Source organism: Calidris pugnax, unplaced genomic scaffold, assembly GCF_001431845.1.
Source record: "Calidris pugnax isolate Ruff unplaced genomic scaffold, ASM143184v1 scaffold17, whole genome shotgun sequence".
NCBI classification, from domain to species: domain Eukaryota; kingdom Metazoa; phylum Chordata; class Aves; order Charadriiformes; family Scolopacidae; genus Calidris; species Calidris pugnax.
In genome coordinates this window covers 7,992,859-8,016,634 of record NW_015090794.1, presented here as the reverse complement: position 1 = coordinate 8,016,634, position 23,776 = coordinate 7,992,859, and the positions used below count along the sequence as shown (strand labels likewise).

The following is a 23,776-nucleotide window of genomic DNA, read 5'->3' as shown; positions in this document are numbered from 1 at the left end:
CACAAAACAAAACACCAAAGTGTTTCTCATTACCAATTGTTAACATAATACAAAGAGATGAGTGTATTATGCTTCAGTATGTTTGTTTTTTAATTCCTTGTATGACTCTTTCCTAAGCAGTAACAAAGTTTCCCAAAAGAGATTTTAAATGGTTGACAAAGTGGAAAAATTTTCACTGTTTGTTCTTACTTACGGGTGTCTTGCCTTTGCACTACAGTATTTTTTGTTTCTGTCTGGCTCATTAACTTGACCATTTCTCCAGCACTGACCACAAACAAACTTCATCTTCAAATTAAGTGATCCATATTTCATTTGGTTCCCAAGGATCTTAAGCCAAAAAAATAACAACAACAATAAAAGGTATTTTGTATCTGCAAAAAAATCCATACATAATAATGAATTACCCCCCATGATAAAAATTTGCAACACGTGTCCAGAAGCAGATATTACACTGCGTGTCTTGTAATAGTTTACCTTGTAATTTCAAACTAGACTTGTCTTAACAAATGCATTTCTGTTTAACTTATTTCTCATTTAGGTGTATGTACCCAAAGTTGTGATAATATATACAAATAAACACATAAAAGTCCTACACATATTGGAAAGATAATTAATTGCCCTATGGCAGCTGACGTTGAGATTATATTTAGGCTTTATGTTTTGTCTATGCTAGAGTAAGCAAAGGAAAAAAGGAATTGCATAGAGCAAAGCAGGGTTTCTATGGTAAGTGGACGAAAGCCTACTGAAAGAGATTATTTGAAGAAGGCATTAAAAAAGTAATTTCTAAAATAAGCTACATTATACACAGACATAGAAAAAGAATTATCAAAGTCACTGTAGAATTAGTTCAATGGAAAAATGAAATTACCTGTGACCCATGTGCACTAGCTTCCATGTTCTGCCAGTATTTCTTTGATTCTTGAACAATAGTATCATGTGAAATACCTGTAAAGGACGGGGAAAAGTTCTTGAGCACTTATGACTGTTATAGAATTTCAGATATGCTCAAACTTGAGTATCACTGAAGGCCCAAAGCTTTTACCTATTTTTCTTTTTATATATTGTATACATATCCACACACTCGTCGTGTGGATATACATTTACATCATACACACACACACACACACATATATACACACTTTATAATTTCATGAGAGCCTCCAAAACAGAAATACTGTATATAACATCACATTGAGAAGCAAACACAAAGGTTTTTTTAAATTACAGATTGCTCAAATAAGTTAAGACGCATCTTCGAATATCTACTTAAACATAATGTATTAAACCTCTAATGACAATCTAATTAGAAAAGCTACATTGTATTATGGACCACAGAAAAAACTATCTAAAATGCAAGCTGACAGACACTAGATTCCCCCTGCCCTCCTTATGAAGATTTAAACAAGCCCTGTTAATTATGTTTTGTTTCAGAAAAAAAAAATATCTTAGAAATACTTTAGCTAAGGTTCCTATCAGAGCTATATATTGTTCACACACACTGTAATATTTACTACTCTAATTTCATACAAACACAGACTGTCATCTGTGTTTGGATTTGAGGACTGGTAAAATGTTTCTTTCCTGAGGCAGCATTCCTTTACTTCCCACAACTTACATTCAGAAAAGAAACCTCTTTCAAAGAGCAGAGGCTGAGCTTTAACTGACTTTGGCTAAACATGAGGGCAGCATGAACACATCATAAAATAAAAAATATGCCTTCTGTGACAAATCAAGTTTCTCAGAGAATCCATTCGTTACTTCAAAATTGAAATTCTACAGTAAGTTATTTGCTATCCTTGGCTTTGTACGGACAGCTGGTAAGAAAATAACTTTTACTTTTGCACAGAAGCTTCCAAAGGTTCATCCCAGGAGAGAGAACAGGAAATCAGGAAAGAAGTTTCTATTTGACTATTTTCCTCCAAAATTTTCAGTATGACATCCTGTGTCAGAATGCCTGTACGAGAATCTAGATAGAAAGCTGAAGCGACAAGGAGCTTCTTCTTCAAAGAGGGGAGGGGTGACAACACATCAGACATAAATGGGCAAAACCACCAGAAACACTGCAACACACAGAGACAGCCACGCTTCCCGTTTTCCTCCGTGCAACGCAATGATCCAACACGATTACTTAATATGTACAGTACTGCTGTCATACAGAGCAAGGTAGGAAGAATGAGCAACTGTCATACGATACTAATTATTTCCTGCTAATGGTTCAATTGCTTTTTTAAATAAAAAAAGAGTCACAGAGAGTTTGGAACTCATGACAAACGACTGGGCTGTAAGTACAGAGACATGTAATTCAAAAGCTATCAGCTAGAAATGAAGTAGTAAAGTTTGTTATCCTCAAAGAAGCCAACAAAAACAAGCCACATAACAAAAAGCAGCCAAAATGTCCTGTGCAACTAAGAACAGAAAAACAGTTAAGCTTTATCAACACTTACACTAACCAGAGACACAGTAGCGATCTGCAAATATTTATTTTCTGGCTCACTATAGAAAAATATCAGAATGGCAGTAAGCTAAAAGAAAGGTTTAACTATGAAAAACCTTGATTCTTGTACTGGGGGATGGAGGGAAACAACGACATAAAAATTTCAAGCTTTTATTTCACTGCTCTGTGAAAAAGGAATTTGATCAAGATCTTCCAAACTTTGAAGGTTTAAAAATAAAAAGCTTGACTTGAATTTAATATCTGCTCAAGACTTCTAGTTTATTTCAAGAAGAAAAAAAGCATGAGCAGTTTTCACAGGTTTTATTATCAAAAACTTCCTAATTTTGAATAGCTAGTGGCCTACTCAACGCTTTTTATCATATTTACATTACTGTTTATTGAATATGCTGTATGAAAGATGCCAGCAAATTGTAAATGAATGCGCTGATCCCAAATTGCTAATTTCAGAAGGGAGCCGAGACAAGAAGCGGTATTACAATGACGAGTAAAGCCAGCATTTTAGTAAACATACCTGTTTCCTTCTGCATTATCCAGACTTTAAGCTCTACCAGGCTGTGAGCATAAAAGCATTTATCCTCTCGTAAGCAGCCATAATGCACCTCATGTCTGCACAGGTCAAGCTGGCATCTAACTTGAAAAGGGCGGATTTTGGAATATTTCACCATAGTTTCTCGCAAAATGTGGACAAGGCACCTGTTTTGAAAACATTAATTTTTAGATATTCCTTAAAATGACTTTGTTCATGTGTGGAAAAACACATAAAATAACCATGCCTCATCACAGCTTATTCAAATGTTTTTGTAACACTTTTTTTACTTGCAATCAGAAAGCCAAAAAAGTTTCCAGAAGGAAGTACCACCTCATTGTTATTTCTAGGCTGAGTAAATTAACATCACAGAACAGTACTCTTGTGAAATCCAGAGGTCCCCCTTCTGCAAAGCATTACTGAATTTAATCCAACTGGATCACTGATCTCCAAGAGGGAAAGCATATCATGTCCACTTTCAAGTACATATCCTGATCTAAACACAAACATGCAGTCCTGAGTAATGTGCTCTGGGCAGTCCTGCTTTAGCAGGGGAGTTGGACTAGTTGATCTCTAGAGGTCCCTTTCAACTCTGACAATTCCCTGAGACCATGATAGGTACGTACTCTTTAAAACTCCACTATTAAAGAAAAGTTGATGCATCACAGTAAAAGCCTGGCTCTTCTAGCTGCAGTGTTTCCTCAATGTAGGGAAGTGGAGTACAAACAAAGCAATTAAAATGCTCCCACTTACGTTTCCATCATATGAAACCATACGTCTATTAATTCCCCAAAGCCTATTTAACACTATTAGCGCTATGAAGTCTTTGTTAACTTTCAAAGAGTAATTAAACACACTTTCCTTTTTTTTTTTAATCAACTGAATTCATAAGAACTATTGTCTATTTCAGACAGAAAAATTAAGGTAAACCTGTTCTTATCTGAGTTAAAATTACAGCAAAATAAGCAAAACAGATCAAAGAGAGCAAACTTATGAATTCCTATATTAATTTAATAACACATCTATTTACATCAATGCAGCTCACCAGGTAGATAAGCTATTAACAAACTGACACCAAAACCAGTAAGACTCAAACATGAGGGTGGATACACTAATTTTGAATGCACTGATAAAGAAACAGTTCGCTTTCCATTTAGTTATATGAGACAATCCTTGTTCAATGAATCTGTCTTATCAATACTGCCAAAGCATAACAGTCATCTAGCAACGAAGAGAAGTTAATCAACAGGTAAGAAATGAAAGTCAATATTAAGAAATGCCCCGGAACCTTTGCTTTTCATTTGAAATTTAAAGAAAGAGATGGTATTTCAGACGTACTTGTTATCTTCAAAGTCATGCATAGCAGGGTGAGAACAAGAAGATGAGTTATCTTTGTTCCTTTTGCTTATTATTCTGGGTTTGTGATCAAAACATTTCTGGAATACAAAAACAGGTAATTATAGACTATGTATTTTATACATTTAAAAATATATCTTACCTTAAAGACTTTAACAGAGACTTCAACTAGTCTCTAAAGCTAGACAGATTATTATTGAACATGCATTTCAAAGTTTACAAAATAGTCATGCATGAACCAAAGCACTTCTTTCCAGGTAATTTTATTATCTAGTATCATTTTTATTGTATCATTAGAAATAAAGCAGCACCTCACAAAGAAACATAAATAATCCATGATGTTCTTGAAGGAGTCGAGACACAGTCAAGTTGATCTTTCCATTTCCTCCAAAAAGAGCTTCTCGACTAAAGGCTCCTTTGCGCTCCAGTGTCCACACATCTATCTCCTCTTGGCAATACGCAAACGTGCAGTGACCTGGATATCTGCATTCTTCTTCAGCAGCAACATCTAAAGTGATAACATTGAACACGACATTGCTTTTACATAACTTTTATCTTAAAACTTACACTATCTCCATTTCAAATGTTACTAATAAAAAAATCTACATCTGTTATAAGTGGGTCACAAGTCTAGCAGACAGAAGCAAAGCCTTATGCTGAATGACTTTCTGAAAATGAGAAACTCCTCAGAAAGTCTGATGCACACCTCCACCAGCTATCCTTTTCTAGTCTAAGGAAACAATGCTGAGAACCCAAAATACCTTTTGCTTAAATACAGTCAGGTAAAGCTGTTAATTAATCCATGAGTCACCTTGCTTACATCATAAGTAGAGTTTCATACCACAGAAGTCTAACAAGAATGTTTTTCTGTTGTTGTTTTGAAGAGTAAAAGCCCAGCACTCAGAAGCAAAGTTATTCATGATGAAGAACAGTACAGAAGTACAGTCCATGTTCTCTAATTAACCACATTAATAGTCAAAACATAGCTCCCCTTTCAGCCTCTGAAAATATAAACAACCCAGTGAACTTCCTTCTCAACCTCCCATGAGCAAGAATAAAAACTCATTCTATACTTCACTGTGGAAAAGCTAAATTATATGACTTTGAGTACAGGCATTAACATTTTACTATCTATAACACTTACCTTTACAAATATAATATGGTCCCACATATTGTGTCTTTGTTGGTCTTGGTCGTATTTTTTTCCATGATTTATCTTCCGAGTTTTTTATTCTACCAATTAGAATATCTTTCTTACATTTATGCTCTAAATTGGGATGGTAAGCGTAATCCAATAACTTAGGACCTGTAACAATAACACAAAATTGCTTACATTTGCATAAATTGCAGCATACCTTTAAAATTTCCATACACAGACTGGCACATAAGCCCAAAAAGCAAAGTACACGAACACACTGTATAGAATTCCTACTTGCACCAGCAACTGTGAAGAACCAAAAGTCATTAACAGCCATGTTGAGCAGAACAGAAAAAAACTGAATACTTACAAAACCACCAGTCTTGGGAAGAAAACATCCCCACAAGTTATTTGGGGAGAGATGCTGTGTTACAACCTTAAGATTACTTTGGGACAGCATCAAATTGCTGCCTTTTTTCAAATTCCAGAGTATACGTTTCCATAACATTAATTTAAAACTTAAATTGCTTCTTCTACTAAGTCAGTGAGGGCCAGTAAATTGCTCTCTTAACCTTCAACTTTTATTGTATCAGAACAGTTACTCTGTGCAGAGACAAAACATGCTAGGCACAAAGTACACACGTACCAAAAATATAAATGCCAATCCCAGAACTTTGTGGGCTTGGAAACAAAAATATGCTTAGCTTTAAACTCTGTCTTTAGGATGACACTAAAGTGAACATTACATTACCACTAAAATGAAGAAACTGGGGAGAGAGTCTGAAGACGAGCAATACTCAATGTAATTTTTCTATTTAAGGGACTACAAAAACAAGAGCGTGACCCAGTTTCCCTGGACAAGAAGCTGATGGAACAGTACAATTTCAAAAGTAGGCAGTAATAGCAGGAGACATCTAAAGGTTTTGATAGAGATGCAAAGAAACAGAAGAAATAGATGCTTTGATACAAATAGTCAAGATAGAAATGTGCTAAGTACTTCCACCAACATTTTATCGCTCCGATTTTTAACAGAACATGTTTGATGGTTTTTCAAACATCATTTTATGGATTTTTCTTGTTAAAATGATTTTATACTCATATAAAAGTTTTCAAAACTACAAGAATCATCCCCTAAATGTCTCGATACAATTCTTTGTAAGATCCATTACTACACTGCACTTCATTAGTATATCAGTATTAATGACACCTATGACTTGAAAACAATGCTTATTTTAAAGATTAGTCTTAATAAGACCTACTGCCTCTAGAATACGGCTCTGTTTAACAGCAATAGCTCAGGCCTAAAAGATTAGTTATATTAAAGCCCAATACTGGTTAAGATCCTTTGAGTCAATACAGTGGAGTTAATGATTACTAAGGGTTGGAAGCCTCAGGATTATGATTTAGAATTAGTTTGAAAGAACAGTAAAACAGATGGGATGTGAAGGTTACCAGGTACTTTGAACTGCGGTTCAATTCCCCATGGCCAATCAGAGAGAGTACTGCAAGTTTTTTTTAGTCTTGAGCAAAGGTGTCATTCTTCACAGTACCCTGGGGGTTGGGAGGAAAGCGAATACAGAATGTGAACGACCTTACACAGTACACCTAGAGGTTGGGGAAAGCGTGTGGTGATCTGTGGTGGTTTTAGGAATCAAGAATCTATTAGGACAAGAAATAAAGACAAGAAGAAAGGAGATAAAACAGAAGCTGGAACATTTTACTAGTTCCTTAATCGTAAGATTGTACTACATCTGCAAAGAACAAGTCAGGATTAACACAGTTTAGAAGCCAACAGTATTTTAACTTATCAACACTAAAATTTTAAATATATGCTTCTTATTTTTTAAAAAAAATAATCAACCCAGTTGAGTCCAAAAGCCCCTTACCTTTTTTGACAAAACATAACTGGCAGGCCTGTCGCAGCTCATGTGTGCCTTCTAATGGGTTTCTTCCCACAAGTGCTGAAGATACAGGTGAATTAGCAGTTGCACTGCTAAAAACATTTGAAAAGTCATTTCTAGTTTGGCCTGCAATTCCCATGTAATTTTCGGACCCAAACAAACTACTAGGGCCATTTATCTGTTGGAAGAAAGCATATTTTACTTGATCCATATAATTTAATTTATTTACAATTAAAATTTAACCCACTGAATTTATTCTTTGAAGCATAAGAAAGAATATACACAAAAAAAACATAATACAAATTTAACTACATGTTTAAGAAGGGGACACAGAGATTTTACAGAAGCCGAACACCGAGCGCATACTAAGTGTATAACAAGACCCAACCAGGTACAAGGAGTACAGCAGCACTTGCCAGGCTAATTATTACTCCATCCTGGCTCATGAGGCTGTAAACCCGTCACGCCACCCCTCCCCACAAAATCAACAGCCAGCAGCGTGACTGAAAACATACGGCATGACTAGAACACAGAGACCAGATGGATTCCCGGACACGAGGCAATCTTTGCTCTGTTCCTGTTCTCAGACAGTTCTCCAGGATTTCTAATGTTTGCACTCAGATCATAAGAGATTTGCTCTCTCTTAGGTTGGTTATTTTACACTTCCTCAGTATTTTACAGCAAGTTCCTCAGAACGGAAAAGTGGCTATAACAGTAGCCAAAGTTTGCATATATAAAACATTTTTTGGTGTTCAATTACTATTGCTGTGAGCTACTGTACAACTGTTTTCCAAGCCAGAATCATATTTTAATGGCAAAAGTACCATTTTTTAAAAACAGAAACTTCTACTGTAGAAATTAAGATCAACGTTAAGACTTCAAGTTGTTAACATTTGAACTGACATGTAAGAAAACATGAAAAATACTTACAAACAACGGGGAATTATTGCTGCTAAGTGTTGGTGTTCCATCCCTAGAAGCTGAACTTGAGAGGTCTAATGGAATAAAAAGAAATTTTAATTATTTCAGTTCCCCAAAACACCCTATGCAGAAAATTATTTACTGTCCTGAGAAGTAGAGGTATCAAAGGTTTGGTCTTCAGAAAAACACTAAAGTGTTTTTTTTGCTATGGCAAATTTTTTCAGTTATGTAAAAATCCCTTGTAAACATCTGGGATGAAAAATTCCTAGGTAATCCTCTTCAATATAACCACCTGATTAACAAGAGCAGTAGCTTCCCAGGCATATGCTGAAGCAACATGAAGATACTTGTGCAGTACAAAAAGGGTAGCCAGATATGCAATACCTGACTATCAAAAATGAGGATATGAAAGAGAGTTAAGAGGATTTTTCTATTTTTGATTTTATTTTGTAAATTTGGCTTCATTCAAAACAGAGCATGCTCCTATAACAGTGGTAATTAGAGACAAAACTTTAATTTATCTTTTCTAGTTCACTGGCTATTTATATCTTATTACTTCACATACCTGATTTCACTACATAATTATTGTCCCTAGAGTTTGAATCCCAACATGCAATATACAGTTATATTAGCCTTTTAGAATTCTTGCTTATTGCCAAATCATCAGAAATGGTTTAAGCTGTAAGAACACATCTGTTTAAAAAAAAAAAAGTACGGTTCCTTCTTTGTGCTTATTTACCTGCAAGATATAATGCAATAAATGCAGAAAAACTGAACAGAGCGAGTCTGGAGCATGCTTATGCAGATCCTAAGTAAACAAAAGCTTTTTAAATCTAAATTCCTGTGAACAACCAGCACTGATTACCAATACTCCCAAAAATTGTGAGCATTGATCAAATGTTATTTAAGTCCTAAATATTACTGTATAGTTGTGAAAACTCATTTGTTAGAAAGAGAAGCCAGCTGCCTCATGCTCAACTCTCTCATCATAAAAGATTAAATATTAAGACTCATTTCTTACCTCTTTTGGGCTCACTGATTGAAAAGGTGCTTAATGGTGAACAAAAATTCTCCAGTGAAGAAGCCAAAGGCTGTGAAAAGATTTCTGAAAGAGAAGGTGAAGGAACAAATCCTGCACTAACTGGCAGTGTCCCCAGCAAAGAGGCAGAGAAAGGTACACTAGGAGCTACGCTTCCTGCAGGAATAGGTCCTCTGGCTCCTGTAGTTTGCTGGAAAAAAAGAAATTTAAAAAGAATATTCACACAAAGCAAAGAAACCTCTCAAGAACACAATCTGCAATAGTATTTCTTTTACTAAAGTTTTTGCAAAGTTTTTATATACTACTGAAAAGCAACAATAGAAGGTACACTACAGTAGGACAGTACTGTACAGAGCTAAGTACATTTAGAGAACTACAGTCATCAAACCCTAAACAACTGCTGAAGTTTATTAACTTACTAACATAGTTGGATTTTTTATGAATCAGATCAGAGTTGAATTTCCAAATTATGTTAAAAACATATGACAATAGGGAAGAGTCAGAAATCTACATGATTCTTTCCAAATGAAGAGAACATAATTCAAATTGCAGTACAGTAAAGAGTTAAGAGTTAGCTTTAAAATAAATCTTCAGATGTAATCAAATGATACCGTGTTCTGCAAAGGCCAGATCACCTTTTCCTCCCCCGCCCTTGGAAAATAGCATATCCTTCTGCATACCTTTGTTAAGGACATTACCAAGCAGGGAAGTTTCCCTCCCTCCTCCCTGTTGCCCCAAGAAGCTCCCCCCTTGTCTGGAGGCTGACCAAATTGGTCTGCACAGAGCTTGGCTAACACGAAACTCCCTCTGTTGCCCAAGTTGTTAGCCTACAACTCACTCAGGATTTCTACTACACAAGACTGCAGTCTCTCTTGGAAGATTGGCTTTCACTATGGCAATGAATAGAATAGAATATTTCAGTTGGAAAGGACCTACAGTTGGACCTTTAGTCCAACTCCCCGACCAGTTCACGGAACATCCTAGGATCTCTTAAAAGTAATTACTTTCAGCATTTCCAAAAGACAGTCTACAAAACAAAGTGTATACTAAGAAAATTTGAAGCCCAAGCATTTTTTGATTTAAAGTTTTACAACTGCATCCACAGCCGAGTGAGGAATTAAAATCACAACTAATTGAAGAATTACATATGCCACCATCTCATTTAAGATTGCAATACTAAGGGCTCCAAATGACTGGCAGGGCCACAGCAGAGAGTCAGTAACTTGCTAATAAGTTCAGACACTGCTGCTCATCAATCAGAGCCCTCATTTTTGTCTAACAGTTGAGTGACTGTATGCTTCACAGTCTGGTCAACCTCTGGAATGATGGTGTAATTAAAAACAGCTCTTCATGTGCCTAAATTTCTCTAATAATCTCTTCTAAAAAAATACATAAAGTTGGACTCATGATAGTCTAACTATATCTGGTTATCCAGGAGGTGGATCTGGACAAATCCCTAATTGCAGAGATACCAGTGAATGCACCGAACGGCCACGGGGCAAGTACTACTGTCCTGCAAAGCTACTAGCATAACTTTACCTAGGCTTCCTACAGCTACAGGGCGGGCACTCCAACACACTCTCAGGTTCTGAGAGGGTTTATTTGCACCAAAAAAAACCCCAAACCCCAACAAACCTCACCCAAACAAAACCCACAGCAGCCCAGACTTCAAATGTCTGCTTCCCTATTCGTAATACTTCATGGAAGCGGTATCGTCCCACTGTGGTAGCACTGTAGTACTACAGTAGTATTTCTGGGGTAGTACCTCTCCCCCAGCAACGTCGCTCAGGATTTCCAACACACAAAACCAGTATCACTGTCCTTGGAGCTCTGCTGGGTCCTGGCATTTTTACAGCTCCATTTGCAAGAATGTGCACCAGAGAAAAATCAACCCAGTCACGCACAAATACAGCTCAGCGTAACTAGGAAATTTAACTCATTTCACTACTCACATTTCACTACTAGCCCACTGGATAAAAATGCAAGATCCACTCAGAATGACAGTCTTTTGAGAAAGAAAACAAACAAACAAGTCTTACCATTACACTCTCCTCTGGATCAGGCACAGAATCAAGTAATTCATCAAGTTCTTCACCAATAATTATGTCTCCATCTCCACAATCTAGACATGCTTCTGGCATAGAGAAAGAAACATTCCCTCCATTTGCCAACACTGCAGAGGGCAAAGAAACCTTTTCCACTTGAAGAGGCATAACAGAAGATAAAGATGGTACAGGTACTGATGACACTTTAGACACTTCAGAAACAAAGTTTGATGAAGAAGCAGCAGAAACCATTTCTTGCTTCTGGTCAGACAAATCTGAAACAGGTCAGATGGGAATTACTGGAAATTTTGTTCAAAGACATAAAAAAACATCTTGCATAACTTTTACCCTGACAACGTGAGCGCCGAGGGAGTGGAGAAACATGAAGAATATTTAAGCAAAACCACATTAAATCTCTTCAGCTTCCACTAACTTCCAATTTGCGTGTACTTGTATCTCAGTGTCTATGTATTAAACTAAAAAACACAGGAAAAATTACAGATCTGACACTTTACTAAATCTTTGGCGTACGTTCCCCTCCCTATTTTCCCAAGTGAAAGAGAACAGTATGAGACAATCACTATGGGAGCAGTTACAATCATATCAAGTCAAGGAGATTGAAAGGAAATTGGCTCAGCCACTTAAATATGTAGCTTTAGAGATAAACAGATCAGACTTTTTACCACAGATCTTTCAAATCACAAGATGAATTTCTTAAGACATTTTATAACATGAAATAGCATGGCATATCTAGCTTCCTAGCATTAATACCGACATCAGTATTAATAACCAAGACCAATAACTAAGACTCACCTAACTCAATATCTTCTACAGAAGAAGAAGAAGAATTCTGTAAACGAGACAAAAAACACCTCTCAGCACTTTGCACAAGAACCATTAAAATTTTCAAATACATATTTACAGACTAAGAATGGAAGTTCTCAAATTCAGGTTTTATAAAATTTGAAAATTATGAAGTCTAATGGAATTTAAAGGTCAAATACTTTTTTAGGTAACGCATCATTTGCAGACTGAAATCCACTCACAATATCACTAAAAACCTGTAACCAATCAACAAAAATGAGAGTGCTACTTCATGGAATAAAAGAGTCTAAACAGCATCTTAAATGAGCTGTTCCTACACTTCCCCATTCAGTTACAGCTAAATTGACTATGTTCCTGTGAAAAAAGTCTGTAAGATTAAGATGAGCTCTTCTTCATTACTGCTACTCAGGCACATTAAAATAGCAAAATAAATGCAAGTTCAGCTGCTAGTGAAGGTCAAAATTGGACAAATGCATAAATTAAAAGGGATCTTATCCCAGCACCCTTCACTTTAATAACTGCCAACAAAATACATACATACATAAATGAATAAATAAATAAGCAACCACATTAACTGTGCCCTTGTCTCAAGACATTAAAAGTAAATATATTCATTGCATTGGATTTAATGTTCTAGCTAACATTTATTCTACAAAGATAGCTTGAACGATAATCTTATGTGCTAGTCTGCCATAAATATACAGCAAAACTGAAAAGCCCTGAAGTCCAAAATAACAGCATCTTATATAAAATGTTAATTGCACAATTTTCACTTCATCATCATGAAATTATGAAACAATGATTCCCCGTAGTTTAAAGTCAGCTTGCACTTGAACATGCAAAACCTTACCTGAGTTGATACATCACTAGAAACTGAGTTTGAGGAGGGTGGCTGCAATGAAAAGATACCTTCATTAAATACAAAACGGATAGCAAGAGACAGAAATCTCAATGTAAAACATTAAAATAAAATCTTACCTTTGCTCTTACATATGCTTTCCTTATTTTTAACCCTAGTTTCTGAGCTAGTTCTTGGGTAAGCTTAATCACACTTTCATCCTAAAAGACATAAATAAAATTTCATTATTTACATCTATTGTCATCTAGTCAACATGCGTTTACATCTCAGTCTATGTTCTGCAAGATCCCTATATGCAGAACGTCTCATAATGCACCTTTACTCTTCCACAAACACAAAAGACCTGCAAGCTGACATTAAAAAATACAGCTATCTTCAAGAAAAATTACTCCAATATTTAGATTTTTTAAAAAGGCCAGAAAATAGACAGTACCCTTCTGTTCCACTTACTTGAATTTAAAATAATGTAAGATTTTTCTAAAACCGGAGAAGTTCAGAGAAGGGGGCTTCTTTGTGGGTGTATATTTTTTGTTTATTTATTTGGGGAGGTGGTTTGTTTTTTGAGGGGATAGGGTTTTTTTGTTATTTTGTTTTTACACAAATTGAGGGCCACATTTCCGATTACCATAATGTCAGCTACTACATAACACTGCTGAATATTTAATGAGAACTCTGTATTTTGGCAGTAATTGCATCATACAACTAGAAAATTGAGTTAAAATCCTGGTCATATTTCACTCTGTCCTGTAGTTATAACTATCCATTTAAATTATTTTAAATTTAGTTTCAGAACATGTCCTATGGCTAGAAAAAGATAGTTATAAAACTTATATAAAAGGCATATAAACCTTAGGCGAAAACATTCAGATCTGGGGGTGCAAAGTGAGGATCCAAAGTCCAAAGTCACACATTGAGATAAACTGCTGTGTATTTGGAAATGCAACCGAAACCATCTCTATACCCAGGGGTAAACCTACGCTCAACAGTTTGTCTAGCAATTTCACTGTAATTTTGACCTAGAAAGGCGAAAAAAAAAATGCATCTCAGTATTCTGTCCTGTGATCAGTCTATTTTGAGCAAAGTTTCCATCAGTTTCCATCAGCATTTTAGTTCAAACCAGGAATGCATTTCTGAAGTGAGGCTCTTAATCATCCTTTTACTGCATTTTAGTTTGTGTTATGAAGTGTCTCAGAGAACCAAATTAGATTCATTTCGGATGAAACTAAACCGAAATTGCCGCAGGAATGCACTTGGTGCACCTCAGCTCTTCAAAAAAAGCAAAAACCAAAAAAACCCAAACCCAAAACAAAGCAGCAAAACCCTCAAAAACCTCAACCAACCATGGAAATCAGATCCTCGGGATCAGAGCATTTCAGTTTACAGCTCCCCTCCTATTACACCCCATGCTGCTCGCTAATACACATCTCACCTAACATTAGAGGTGCCGAGTAAGTGATTCAGATGGAGGACAATGCACAGATAAGAATGTTACTAAATGCTTGGAAAGCTAAAATACACTTCTCAAAGGATCAATATTGTACGTTGTAATGATAGGTGCTTTTTCTCTTTATGTCATGAGTATACTTCTGACTAGAGAATTGTAAACAATTAATTCAGTGGTTCTAATGTTTATTGCAAACATTTGTGGCACTTGACCCTCACTGCAAATTGACTATTTCTTATGCTGCAAGTTAAGAGAACAAACTGAGCTTGGGGACTATAATCTTTGCTATCAGTCTTCACCGTCTTCACTTCCACAACAACAACAAAAAAAATTCTTAAAAGAATAAAAATGAATTTTACTGCTTTAAAAAAAACCAAACAACAAAACAACCATAAAAACCTTCAATGGTCTTGATGTAAATATATGTTTTCCGTATTAAATCTTTAAGAATAATCATCAATATAGAATTTACCTACCTGTGGCACAGCAAGAGAACATTTTGCTACAGCATCATAAGCCGTCTTATACCTTCCCAGTTCGTTCAAAGCTTTTGCTTTCCGATAGAGAGCTCTGAAATTGTTTTCGTTTAATCTTAATGCTATTTCACAGTCTTCTAGAACTTTTTCATGCAATCCCTACAAGGAGAAAAAAGAAAAAAGGCACAAATCAGAGCTACTATCATTGAAATACTGAATTTAAACTGGATTAGATGAAGGTATTGAAGCACTACAAAACATTCACCAAGGCCACTGCACACTGCATGTATGAGTTTTGCCAAGTCACCAACACATGCAACTGAAAAGAAGCAGGGCCATCATTTATGTAAAATCCAATAATAGTTATGAAGACAATTTAGCTCTTTCACAAAAGCTATCTTACTCCACAGAAGAAGCAGAAGACTCGGGTACAATCAGCAGTATAGATAGATAAAAATACTTTTCCATCAATTTCCAAACCTACTATGACTCTTCAATGTAGACTCTTCAAGACTAGACTCTTCAATTCTAGTAGCTAAAAATATCTAGAAGATTATACTTGTAAAAATAAGAGATTGAAGAATATGCCAAAATGATTATTTGAAACATGCCAATTCTCAAACCAAGTTTTCCACTCACTCAGAAACGTGCCATGTCTTTGTATTCTTAGCACATTGTTCTTGAGAAATTATACAGTTTAAGCAGAAGCTTACCATATTTGAAAAACATGCTATCCTGTTCACATGCAGCTTCTCTAAAATATCATCAGAAACATGGATTTCTTCAGAATTAGCATAATCAGCTATATTTATAGCTTCTGTATAGTGACTCAGTGATCCTCTCCAATCACCTTCTCGATATACATCATTCCCTTCATTAAAAAGATTTCTAACAAGCTCTCGTATAAATAACTGGAATAAAGAAAAGAAACACTCATCAACAGCAGTATTTGTTGTTTACCTTCCCTGTTTCCAAACACAATTTTAAATAGAAAATTTATACTTGTAACTTCAAAAATCAAGAATAAAAATCAAATGCAAAACTTTTGTCTATATTAGTATTTGTCTTCTTACATTTTCCAAGAGAATGTCTAACAATCAACACTATAATACATGTAAATAAAAGGGAGGCTGAACTACTCATAACAAAATTACTTTGTATAAATATGTTTAAAAAGACATATACTTATATATAATATATATAATATGCAATTCATCCCTAACAAATTCATCCCCATCCAAATTCATCCCTAACACCAGTAGAGAAAGAGTTAATCTGAACTCCTAGATGAGTACATATAGCAGTATGTACCACATTTATATGTTCCTGAGCATCAAAATATCTGAATACCTGTTTCACAATGCAAGTAGTCCAATATTGAGACACTGTAAATTACCATTCATACTATATCATTACTTAAATGATGATTACAAACAAGAATAAATATAATAAGATAGGCCCATATTAAAAGCCCTTCTGAAAATGCAGAAGTAATTTCATTACCTCATACTGTTCTTGCGTCCCTGGATAGGGCAAAGTAGATCTAGAAAAACAAATTACAAAATTTACTCACTATACATATTGCTTAGAAGAAGATCACATGGGAGAATACTGGTTCCCACTAAAAGCAGTCTCACTTGCTGCAACAGGGGAACCGCTAAATATTGTCTATCGCCTGCACTGAACAAGGTGGGACTGCTGTAGATTAGTTTTGATTAAACAACTGTGGTTTCTTATTACTAATGACTCGCTTTCATTTAAAGTTACAGTCTTAACTCTGCTGTTCAAAGCATTTTAAGGTTTTGCATGCTTGGAGTTTAAAACCTCAATGTTGTTTGTTTAAAAACAATTTCCTTCCTCTCCTCCGCTGTGCATAAACAGACTATACATGAGAAGAACTGCAATCTTCTTGTAAGTACTACAAAATGAGAAATTATCTGCCAAAAGAAAACATCAATTTTAATTAAGACATACCAATGACACTACAGGAATTTTAAGAGTTCTTCTGTACGATAAACAGCAGAGATTTTCTCTAGCACAGAATAGAGGTATTTACTAACTTTGCAGGAAGAAAAATAGGAACCCTTCCCCTTCCCATACAGGTTATCTGAGAATCTGTTTCTAAATAATTTTTTAAATGGCAGTTTTCTTTTTCTTTTTTTCTTTCTTTTAAAGAATGCCTTATGTGGGCAGGGAACTAGAGTGAGATTTCACAATGATTTTAAGCTAACCAGGATCTTCCAGAGGAGAATCTGGCATCGATCCAAATGAAAATTAACTGCTGAGGTGATTTTTCATTAGGTTAAATTTCAGCTCCAGAGAGCTGAAATACTTAGGTAGCCATGAGTAAACCCATCCTTTTCAGTAGCAACCTAGTCTTAGGTGTAGCTGTCCATAAATACAAGGTGGATTTTCAGGCTATCAACATTTTCCACCCACCAAAAAAATTCAGTTCTGATTTTTCTCAAAGGCAGAAAAGGAATACCCTCCCACCTTCAATCTGCTCCGTTTGGGAACAAAGAGGGGTTCAATCTTTTTTTTATGACTGCTCTCCATTTCTATGCTCATGGTAGCAAATATTCTGAGGATAAAGACAGGTCCTTCTCTCTCCTCCACTGGTACTTTATTAGAAGGGCTTTCCCAGATCTATCCATCTCATACATACACGTGTATAAGCATACAAGAGTAAAAACACAAAATCATACTCTATAAACTGGAGTCCTTTCTTAATGTCCTGTTGTCTAGTGCTCCTCTCTTCTGACACATTGGACATGTTATCCTGAACATCCACTTTTCGGATATGCCACTCCTCAAAAAGAAAGATAAATGGCTGTTAGTATACAGCAGTTTGCATTTGGACCAGAAGGATCGGATCTCACACCAACAGTAAGTCCATCACAGAAAGATGATACCGCGCCACAGCGTCAGAGAGCAGGCTCTGAAGAAACCTCAGGCAAACACCGCAGCGCCCACAGCCATACAGATAGAAGCCCCAGGTCAGAACCAACAGCCCCTCTGTCACTGCCCAGTTGCTCAACACTTGGACAGAAAACCTTTCTTCCAATTTCTACTTCATCTTTGGTTTTCCACTTACTTACTCCAGATCACGCAGTCACGTTGGTGAAACTCCACCAGCAGCTCACAGGCACCACTGCTAGAGCAAGCTCAGGCTCCAGTGTCCTCCTTTAACAGCTTTGTACTTCCATTTGTTTGTTGAAGTAGAAACAAACTCAAGACCCTGATATAGTTATTAATAAAGCCCAAACCGATTACAAAACTACCATTAAGTCTAATTCTAGAGTCTCTCATCATCAGCCAACCCCTAAGGTGTAATTAGAAGCAAACTACTACTGCTTTAATAAGACCTACCAGCTGACCAAGGTGAAAATCTTGGAAACTTCACCAGTAGCAGACTACCTACTTCATCTGAAAAACTGAATTGCTTTAATGTAATTCCACATCGTCAACTTGACATTTAAACCCAATTTAAGTAGTGTGAATCAGTGATGTTTTTTTTTTTCTTCATGTCTCTCATTTACTGGATTTACAAATATTCAATAGGCTAAAACAATTAAATAGGCTAAACTGATCTGTATAACCTTCAAGATATGGCTAATTAAAGCATAGTTTCACTGCTGCATACAGTTGTGACTAACTGGAATATAAGAACACAACTTATTTTTACAAAACAGATCAGTAGGACAAAATTTTATTTTGAAAACACTGAAACTCAGAAAAAGGCTTTTAGCTTCAGGATTATTTTTTTGTGAAGAAAATTACTTTTTGGAGGAATTTATAGTTAAAAAAGAAAAAAGGATTTGCATGCAGTACATTTCTGTTAGTCTTGAAAGTAGGCTAAAAAAAAGCCAGTGTTTTGTGCCAGGTTACCATTTCACATCAGTGACAGAAGAATGAAAATAAAGTGAAATAAAAACCAAAATAACTCCCAACAAACTCAACAAAACCTCAAGTAAGAATAGAAACCAGCTGGAGAAGATACCCTACTTGCTCCAAATAATTTGGAATACTGAAACAATCTGAAGAGCATTCAGCTCTAATAATGTTTACAAACCTTTCCAAAGCATCTTCAATGAACACATGAAGTCTGCACCATCTCAGGCCTTTAAGAGTTAGCCCTACACAGTCCTAAAGCAAGCAAAAGAAACTGAGTAATTTTCTTAAGGTTATTAAGCAATTTAATGGAAGCGCTTCAAGGTCCCATTTCACTTCACTTTCTACTGTGACCTCTAATATCACCAAGCTTCAAGAAAAAAAGAAAAAAAAAGGATCAGTCTGTAGATAAATATCATGGACAGCTACAGTAGTTCACTAGCGTGAATTGTTAAGATTATTGCTTGTTTAGGTATATAAATAGCACTCAACAATCTATTCTCCAGAGAGGAAGTAACCATGAACGCCTCTTGTAACTGTTTTTCATGTCGTTTTATGCATCATTTTTTCTTCCACGAGTTAGTAATACATAGAATGCTTTTGGCATATATATGAAAGACTTTTATTATAAGATAAATGTTTTAATGAGTAAAAATAGTGTATCTATAAACAAAGCTAAATATAAATGCCAAAAGGAATTTTTTAGGGGAATCTGAATGTATTTTTATTAACTCATTCATGGTTTAGATTTTAGAATTCAAACAAGGGCTAGTAAGATTAAGAAATTCTCACACTAACCAAAGATAGCAGCAATATCAGCATATGCTTTCCCACAAAAATAAGCAAGCTATGTAATACGTATTTTAGTCCCCTGAATTAACAACTGACAAAGTAATATCCTGCCAACACAAGAGTCTTGCACATGTGAAGATCTGGGCAAGTATTAAGATCAGCTTTACTCTACTAATTTTAATCAGCTCCAATACTCCACTCCAACATCTTGCAAAGAGATAAAAAAAGTCTAACACAGTAACAATTACATTTATTTATCCCTTCTAGAATAAATATTAAAGAATAAATGATATATTGAAGTGGAGATCCAATTTCTCCATAACAATAAAGTTACTGGAAATGTTACAAACTGGCATCACAGATGAAAAAATAGCTGGCAAGTGAGGAACATATGTGAGTGGTGTAATTTATTATTCAAAGCAGTTTTCTATTTTTTTCCTACTTACTCATCTGCATCCATAAGATGCTCAGGCAAAAATTATCTTTCCTTAACAAACTTTGACAGTCACATTGCCCCAATATGTGATGATTTTGCAAAGGTTTTAAAATTGTTTCAGACAGCGCCTCTAACAGCATCTCTCCTGTCCAAATCATTCTTTGATCCTCTTGAGCAACCAGAAACGTTAGACTTGTACAAGGTAAATAACAATCGTGTCTTGACTCTTAATGGCATCCATCCACTTTCAAAGTTTAAAAAACCCACCTATTTTGCAACAGCTTTTTTCCTCCATTTGCAGGGACAGAAATTTAAACAAATATAAATACATAGATATATTTTAAAAGTTAAAATGTTGCTTTGTTGTTTTTATTACTAGAAAAGCTTTACTCTTCGTACAAATCACTGAATGAGACAAGCTAAAGGAAAAGAGAGAAAAAAAATATAGTACGGGATTGTAAAAAAAAAAAAGCAAACTAATCTATCTGTAATTAAGGTCATAGGCAGAACTGATCATTGCATTAACTGTTATATTTTTACAGCTGCTGCTACGTGACCAATACAAGCTCAATTTCCTATATCTAGTCAACCAAAAAAAAACATGCCTAAGCCCAAACAAGTTGAAGAGCAGTTTATACTGTTTTATCTTTATCATAGGCTTCAACCCATCATGTTTCACAAGAGCCGAAGCCAAGTGACAGAAAGTACACTGCCAGTAGCCAATGTCACCTCTTCTGATAGATGCTGGTCCAATTGTGTTTTGCTCCGTATCTCCTGTTTGTACATTTGTGGCAGGTCTGTCAGCCAGGAATACCTACACTCTTCTCTTACACAAAGCCACTCATACTGGCTATTTGCTTTCCTTCTGGCACAGGGCAAGACAAATTTCTTGTTTTCTGTATTTTGGCACTTCTGAGGCATTCAAGATAAGTTTTAAAGGACATTCATAATACTTAGGGATAATTCTTCAGGCGCAAGAGCTTTGAACACAACAACTGCTAGACTATCTTGCAAATCTGATCTTTGGAATGCGAGTCAATAAAATCATACAGAATGCAGACAACCGAGATGTTCTGTAGAAGGAACACAGGCCTTGGTTATTCTGAAAAGGAAGGTCACGCTGCTTAAAGCCTTCCATTTCTAAACTGCAGACCCGGGGAGTAAGTATCTACAGTTCGCCATTCACACAAGTTCCCCCAGTTGAAAATTCAGTCCCGAAGGGCAGGGAACGGGGCAGGACTAATCCTTTCTCCTGCTGCCTACAGTTGTGCAGCCAGCTTGTTTAGAGACAGAGGAGAGAGGAAATATGCATAACATTATCTGGGGACCAGAACTACTACCACTGGGAATTAATGACCTTCAGCTGACCAAATAATTCTGGGTTTGTTCCTTATTGACATTAATGGTTCCTGTGATTATAAATAAGCATTCTCTGCACCTTCAGACCTAAGTCCTGAAAACAACTGGAAGTCACTGGTCCTCTGTGCACTTCCTTCTCCACAGAGCTAAAACTTAAAAACTAGAGCAGTGTATAGATGTGCTCTTTTAAGATATAGAAGCATATCCTCTTGTCGTGCATCACTGAGTTCAATATTAGTGCAATTACTGGGTTACAGGAATCTCAAATTAGATCTCTGTACAGTACAAAGCACATTGAAAATTTTATCATGATTGCTGCTGATAGATCTGGATCTCTACCAGCCTCAGTGGTTCAGCCGAATTATGAACCTTGACTGGGGTGCAAGTCTAGTGAAAAACACACTGAGCAAAGAGATCTCCTTTTGCATTCTAGCATCAGCCTTCTCCCTCTCTTTATGACACAGGCAGCAGAGAAGGCAACAAATCCAAAATATTAAATCAACTCAGTCACAAATTAACCCATCATTTACACATCGTATGTCAAAACTTTGATCAGCAATCAGAAGTTATGAAACCAGAAGTCTTTGTATAAAATCAAAACGTCAACAGTTCACCAATGTTTCCATATAAGAAAATTGTATCCCAGAGGAAAGCAGTTACACCCTGGTTCCTAGAATAAAGGGAATACTGCAAAGAGAACAAGGAAGACTGAAACAGAACAGTAGAAATGAATATATGACTAAAAGGCAGGCATAGTACAAACCACTTTCTCCTAGAAGCAGCGAAAGCCCATCTCTGCTGCTACCTCCTGCACCACTGACAGTGGCAGCAATTATGTGTTCAGGCATCTGGAGCCAAAAAATTATATGTGTACAATTCCCATGCCAGGGACGTGAGAAAGCAGACCCCTGTCTTAACAGAGACAAGTGAGAAAAGGAGGTGCACACGTGCAGCTGTACCCTAACTGCTTCCTAGAGAGATGACACCAACAGAACCATCTCCATTACCCCCAGCCCCAACCCAGCCAGGAATCGAACTGGACACCAAGCACCTGCCCAACACAGGGTAAGCCTGACCCAAAGCAGACTTCTCAAAGCAACTTTATTGCTGATCCTAACTATCTGACAGTTTAAATGAATAATTACAGATAATACACTACAGTACAAATTAAAGCATGCCTCACAGAGACTGTACACTGCTCAACGGACTCAGACTGGCATCAAGATGAGGAAGGGAAACAGGGAAATCTTAATAGGAAACCTTTTTAGAAATATCTTCCTTGGATAGCAGGGACAGATGCTGATGCTCATGCACCACTGGGCCGTTATTAGGGGGGGAAACAACAGTACACTGTACACATTTCAGTAGTTTTGAGTTTATTCCTCTGCTTAATTTAATACTTCTGGTTACAATCACATAATTCTGTTATGTCAGCTGAAAACGCCAATTATTAACACAGACACTACTCAGTTTCAGGGTGTTGGATTGTTGTTTTTTTAATAAAAAGAAACAAACTTAGTGGTTGTCTAAAGGAAACCTCTAAATGAAGTAGAATATACAGCAACAGTTTAACATCTACTCATTCCATAGTCTCTATTTACCTGAAGTATTTAGTTGCATCTCCTCCCACTCATTCCCTACCCACAAAATAATGTGATACTGTTCAAGGTTTGTTTTCTATTTTCCTAGCCTTCCTACGTATTTTTTTTTTAAATCCATGAAAGAAACAGGAGGGAACAAAGACGCTTTGTAGAGACACTTCATTACCCGAGGAAATTAAGGAGCGGGGCTGGAAGGCTTGGGTTTATGTTTCCCTTAGACATTTTAGTAAAGAACAGATCCAAAATTCAAGCTGGGGAAGGACATCTCAGTAATAAATCCAGGTTTATGAAGAGAATTTGAGCTGATTACCAAGATAAGCTTCGGTAACCGATGTGGATGACTGTAACTGACCGTGTTTGGAGGTTTTTTTTAGCTTTTACTTCCTGTAACACATTACGACTTTCTGTAACCAAAGAGTGACAGCGCTGCCTAACCGGGACCGCGGCGGAGGAACGGACAAACGGGCGCTGCTTTTCCCCTCCAGCGGGATCGCGGCGGGCACGAGTTGCAGCACCCCCTATTTCGCGCAAAAAGCCCGAAAAACTCCTCACACGCGACGCGGGCGGGAGGGGACACCGGCGGGACACGGTCCCGCTCCCGGGCGCTGTCAACGCTGGGCTCTCCGCGCCTCCTGTCAAACGGGGGGGGCTCGTCCCGGTCACGGCGCCCCACAGCTCCCGAGCCCCGCTTTTCCCGGGGAGCGGCGGGGGG

General features: G+C 36.6%; 1 protein-coding gene across 3 annotated transcripts in view; it reads right to left on the bottom strand.

The window, feature by feature from the left end:
* ZC3H7A (zinc finger CCCH-type containing 7A) overlaps positions 1–22,556 on the bottom strand; it is a 28,091-nt gene extending 5,535 nt beyond the window's left edge. Inside the window, exons 1-18 of one of the 3 annotated variants that reach the window (XM_014936317.1) lie at positions 18,084–19,547; positions 17,691–17,794; positions 16,489–16,528; positions 15,699–15,896; positions 14,986–15,144; positions 13,185–13,265; positions 13,057–13,098; positions 12,195–12,231; positions 11,376–11,656; positions 9,319–9,526; positions 8,307–8,371; positions 7,362–7,554; positions 5,482–5,643; positions 4,649–4,845; positions 4,320–4,417; positions 2,967–3,148; positions 869–945; positions 194–327 (exon numbers count right to left, since the gene is read on the bottom strand). In XM_014936317.1, coding sequence (XP_014791803.1) covers positions 194–327; positions 869–945; positions 2,967–3,148; positions 4,320–4,417; positions 4,649–4,845; positions 5,482–5,643; positions 7,362–7,554; positions 8,307–8,371; positions 9,319–9,526; positions 11,376–11,656; positions 12,195–12,231; positions 13,057–13,098; positions 13,185–13,265; positions 14,986–15,144; positions 15,699–15,896; positions 16,489–16,528; positions 17,691–17,758 — 2,222 coding nt within the window. In that variant the 5' untranslated portion in view covers positions 17,759–17,794; positions 18,084–19,547. Of the gene's footprint in view, positions 1–193; positions 328–868; positions 946–2,966; positions 3,149–4,319; positions 4,418–4,648; positions 4,846–5,481; positions 5,644–7,361; positions 7,555–8,306; positions 8,372–9,318; positions 9,527–11,375; positions 11,657–12,194; positions 12,232–13,056; positions 13,099–13,184; positions 13,266–14,985; positions 15,145–15,698; positions 15,897–16,488; positions 16,529–17,690 lie in introns of all 3 variants that reach the window. The other 2 variants (XR_001411284.1, XM_014936316.1) reach the window with 2 other exon arrangements.
* Between the last annotated feature and the right edge of the window lie 1,220 nt (positions 22,557–23,776).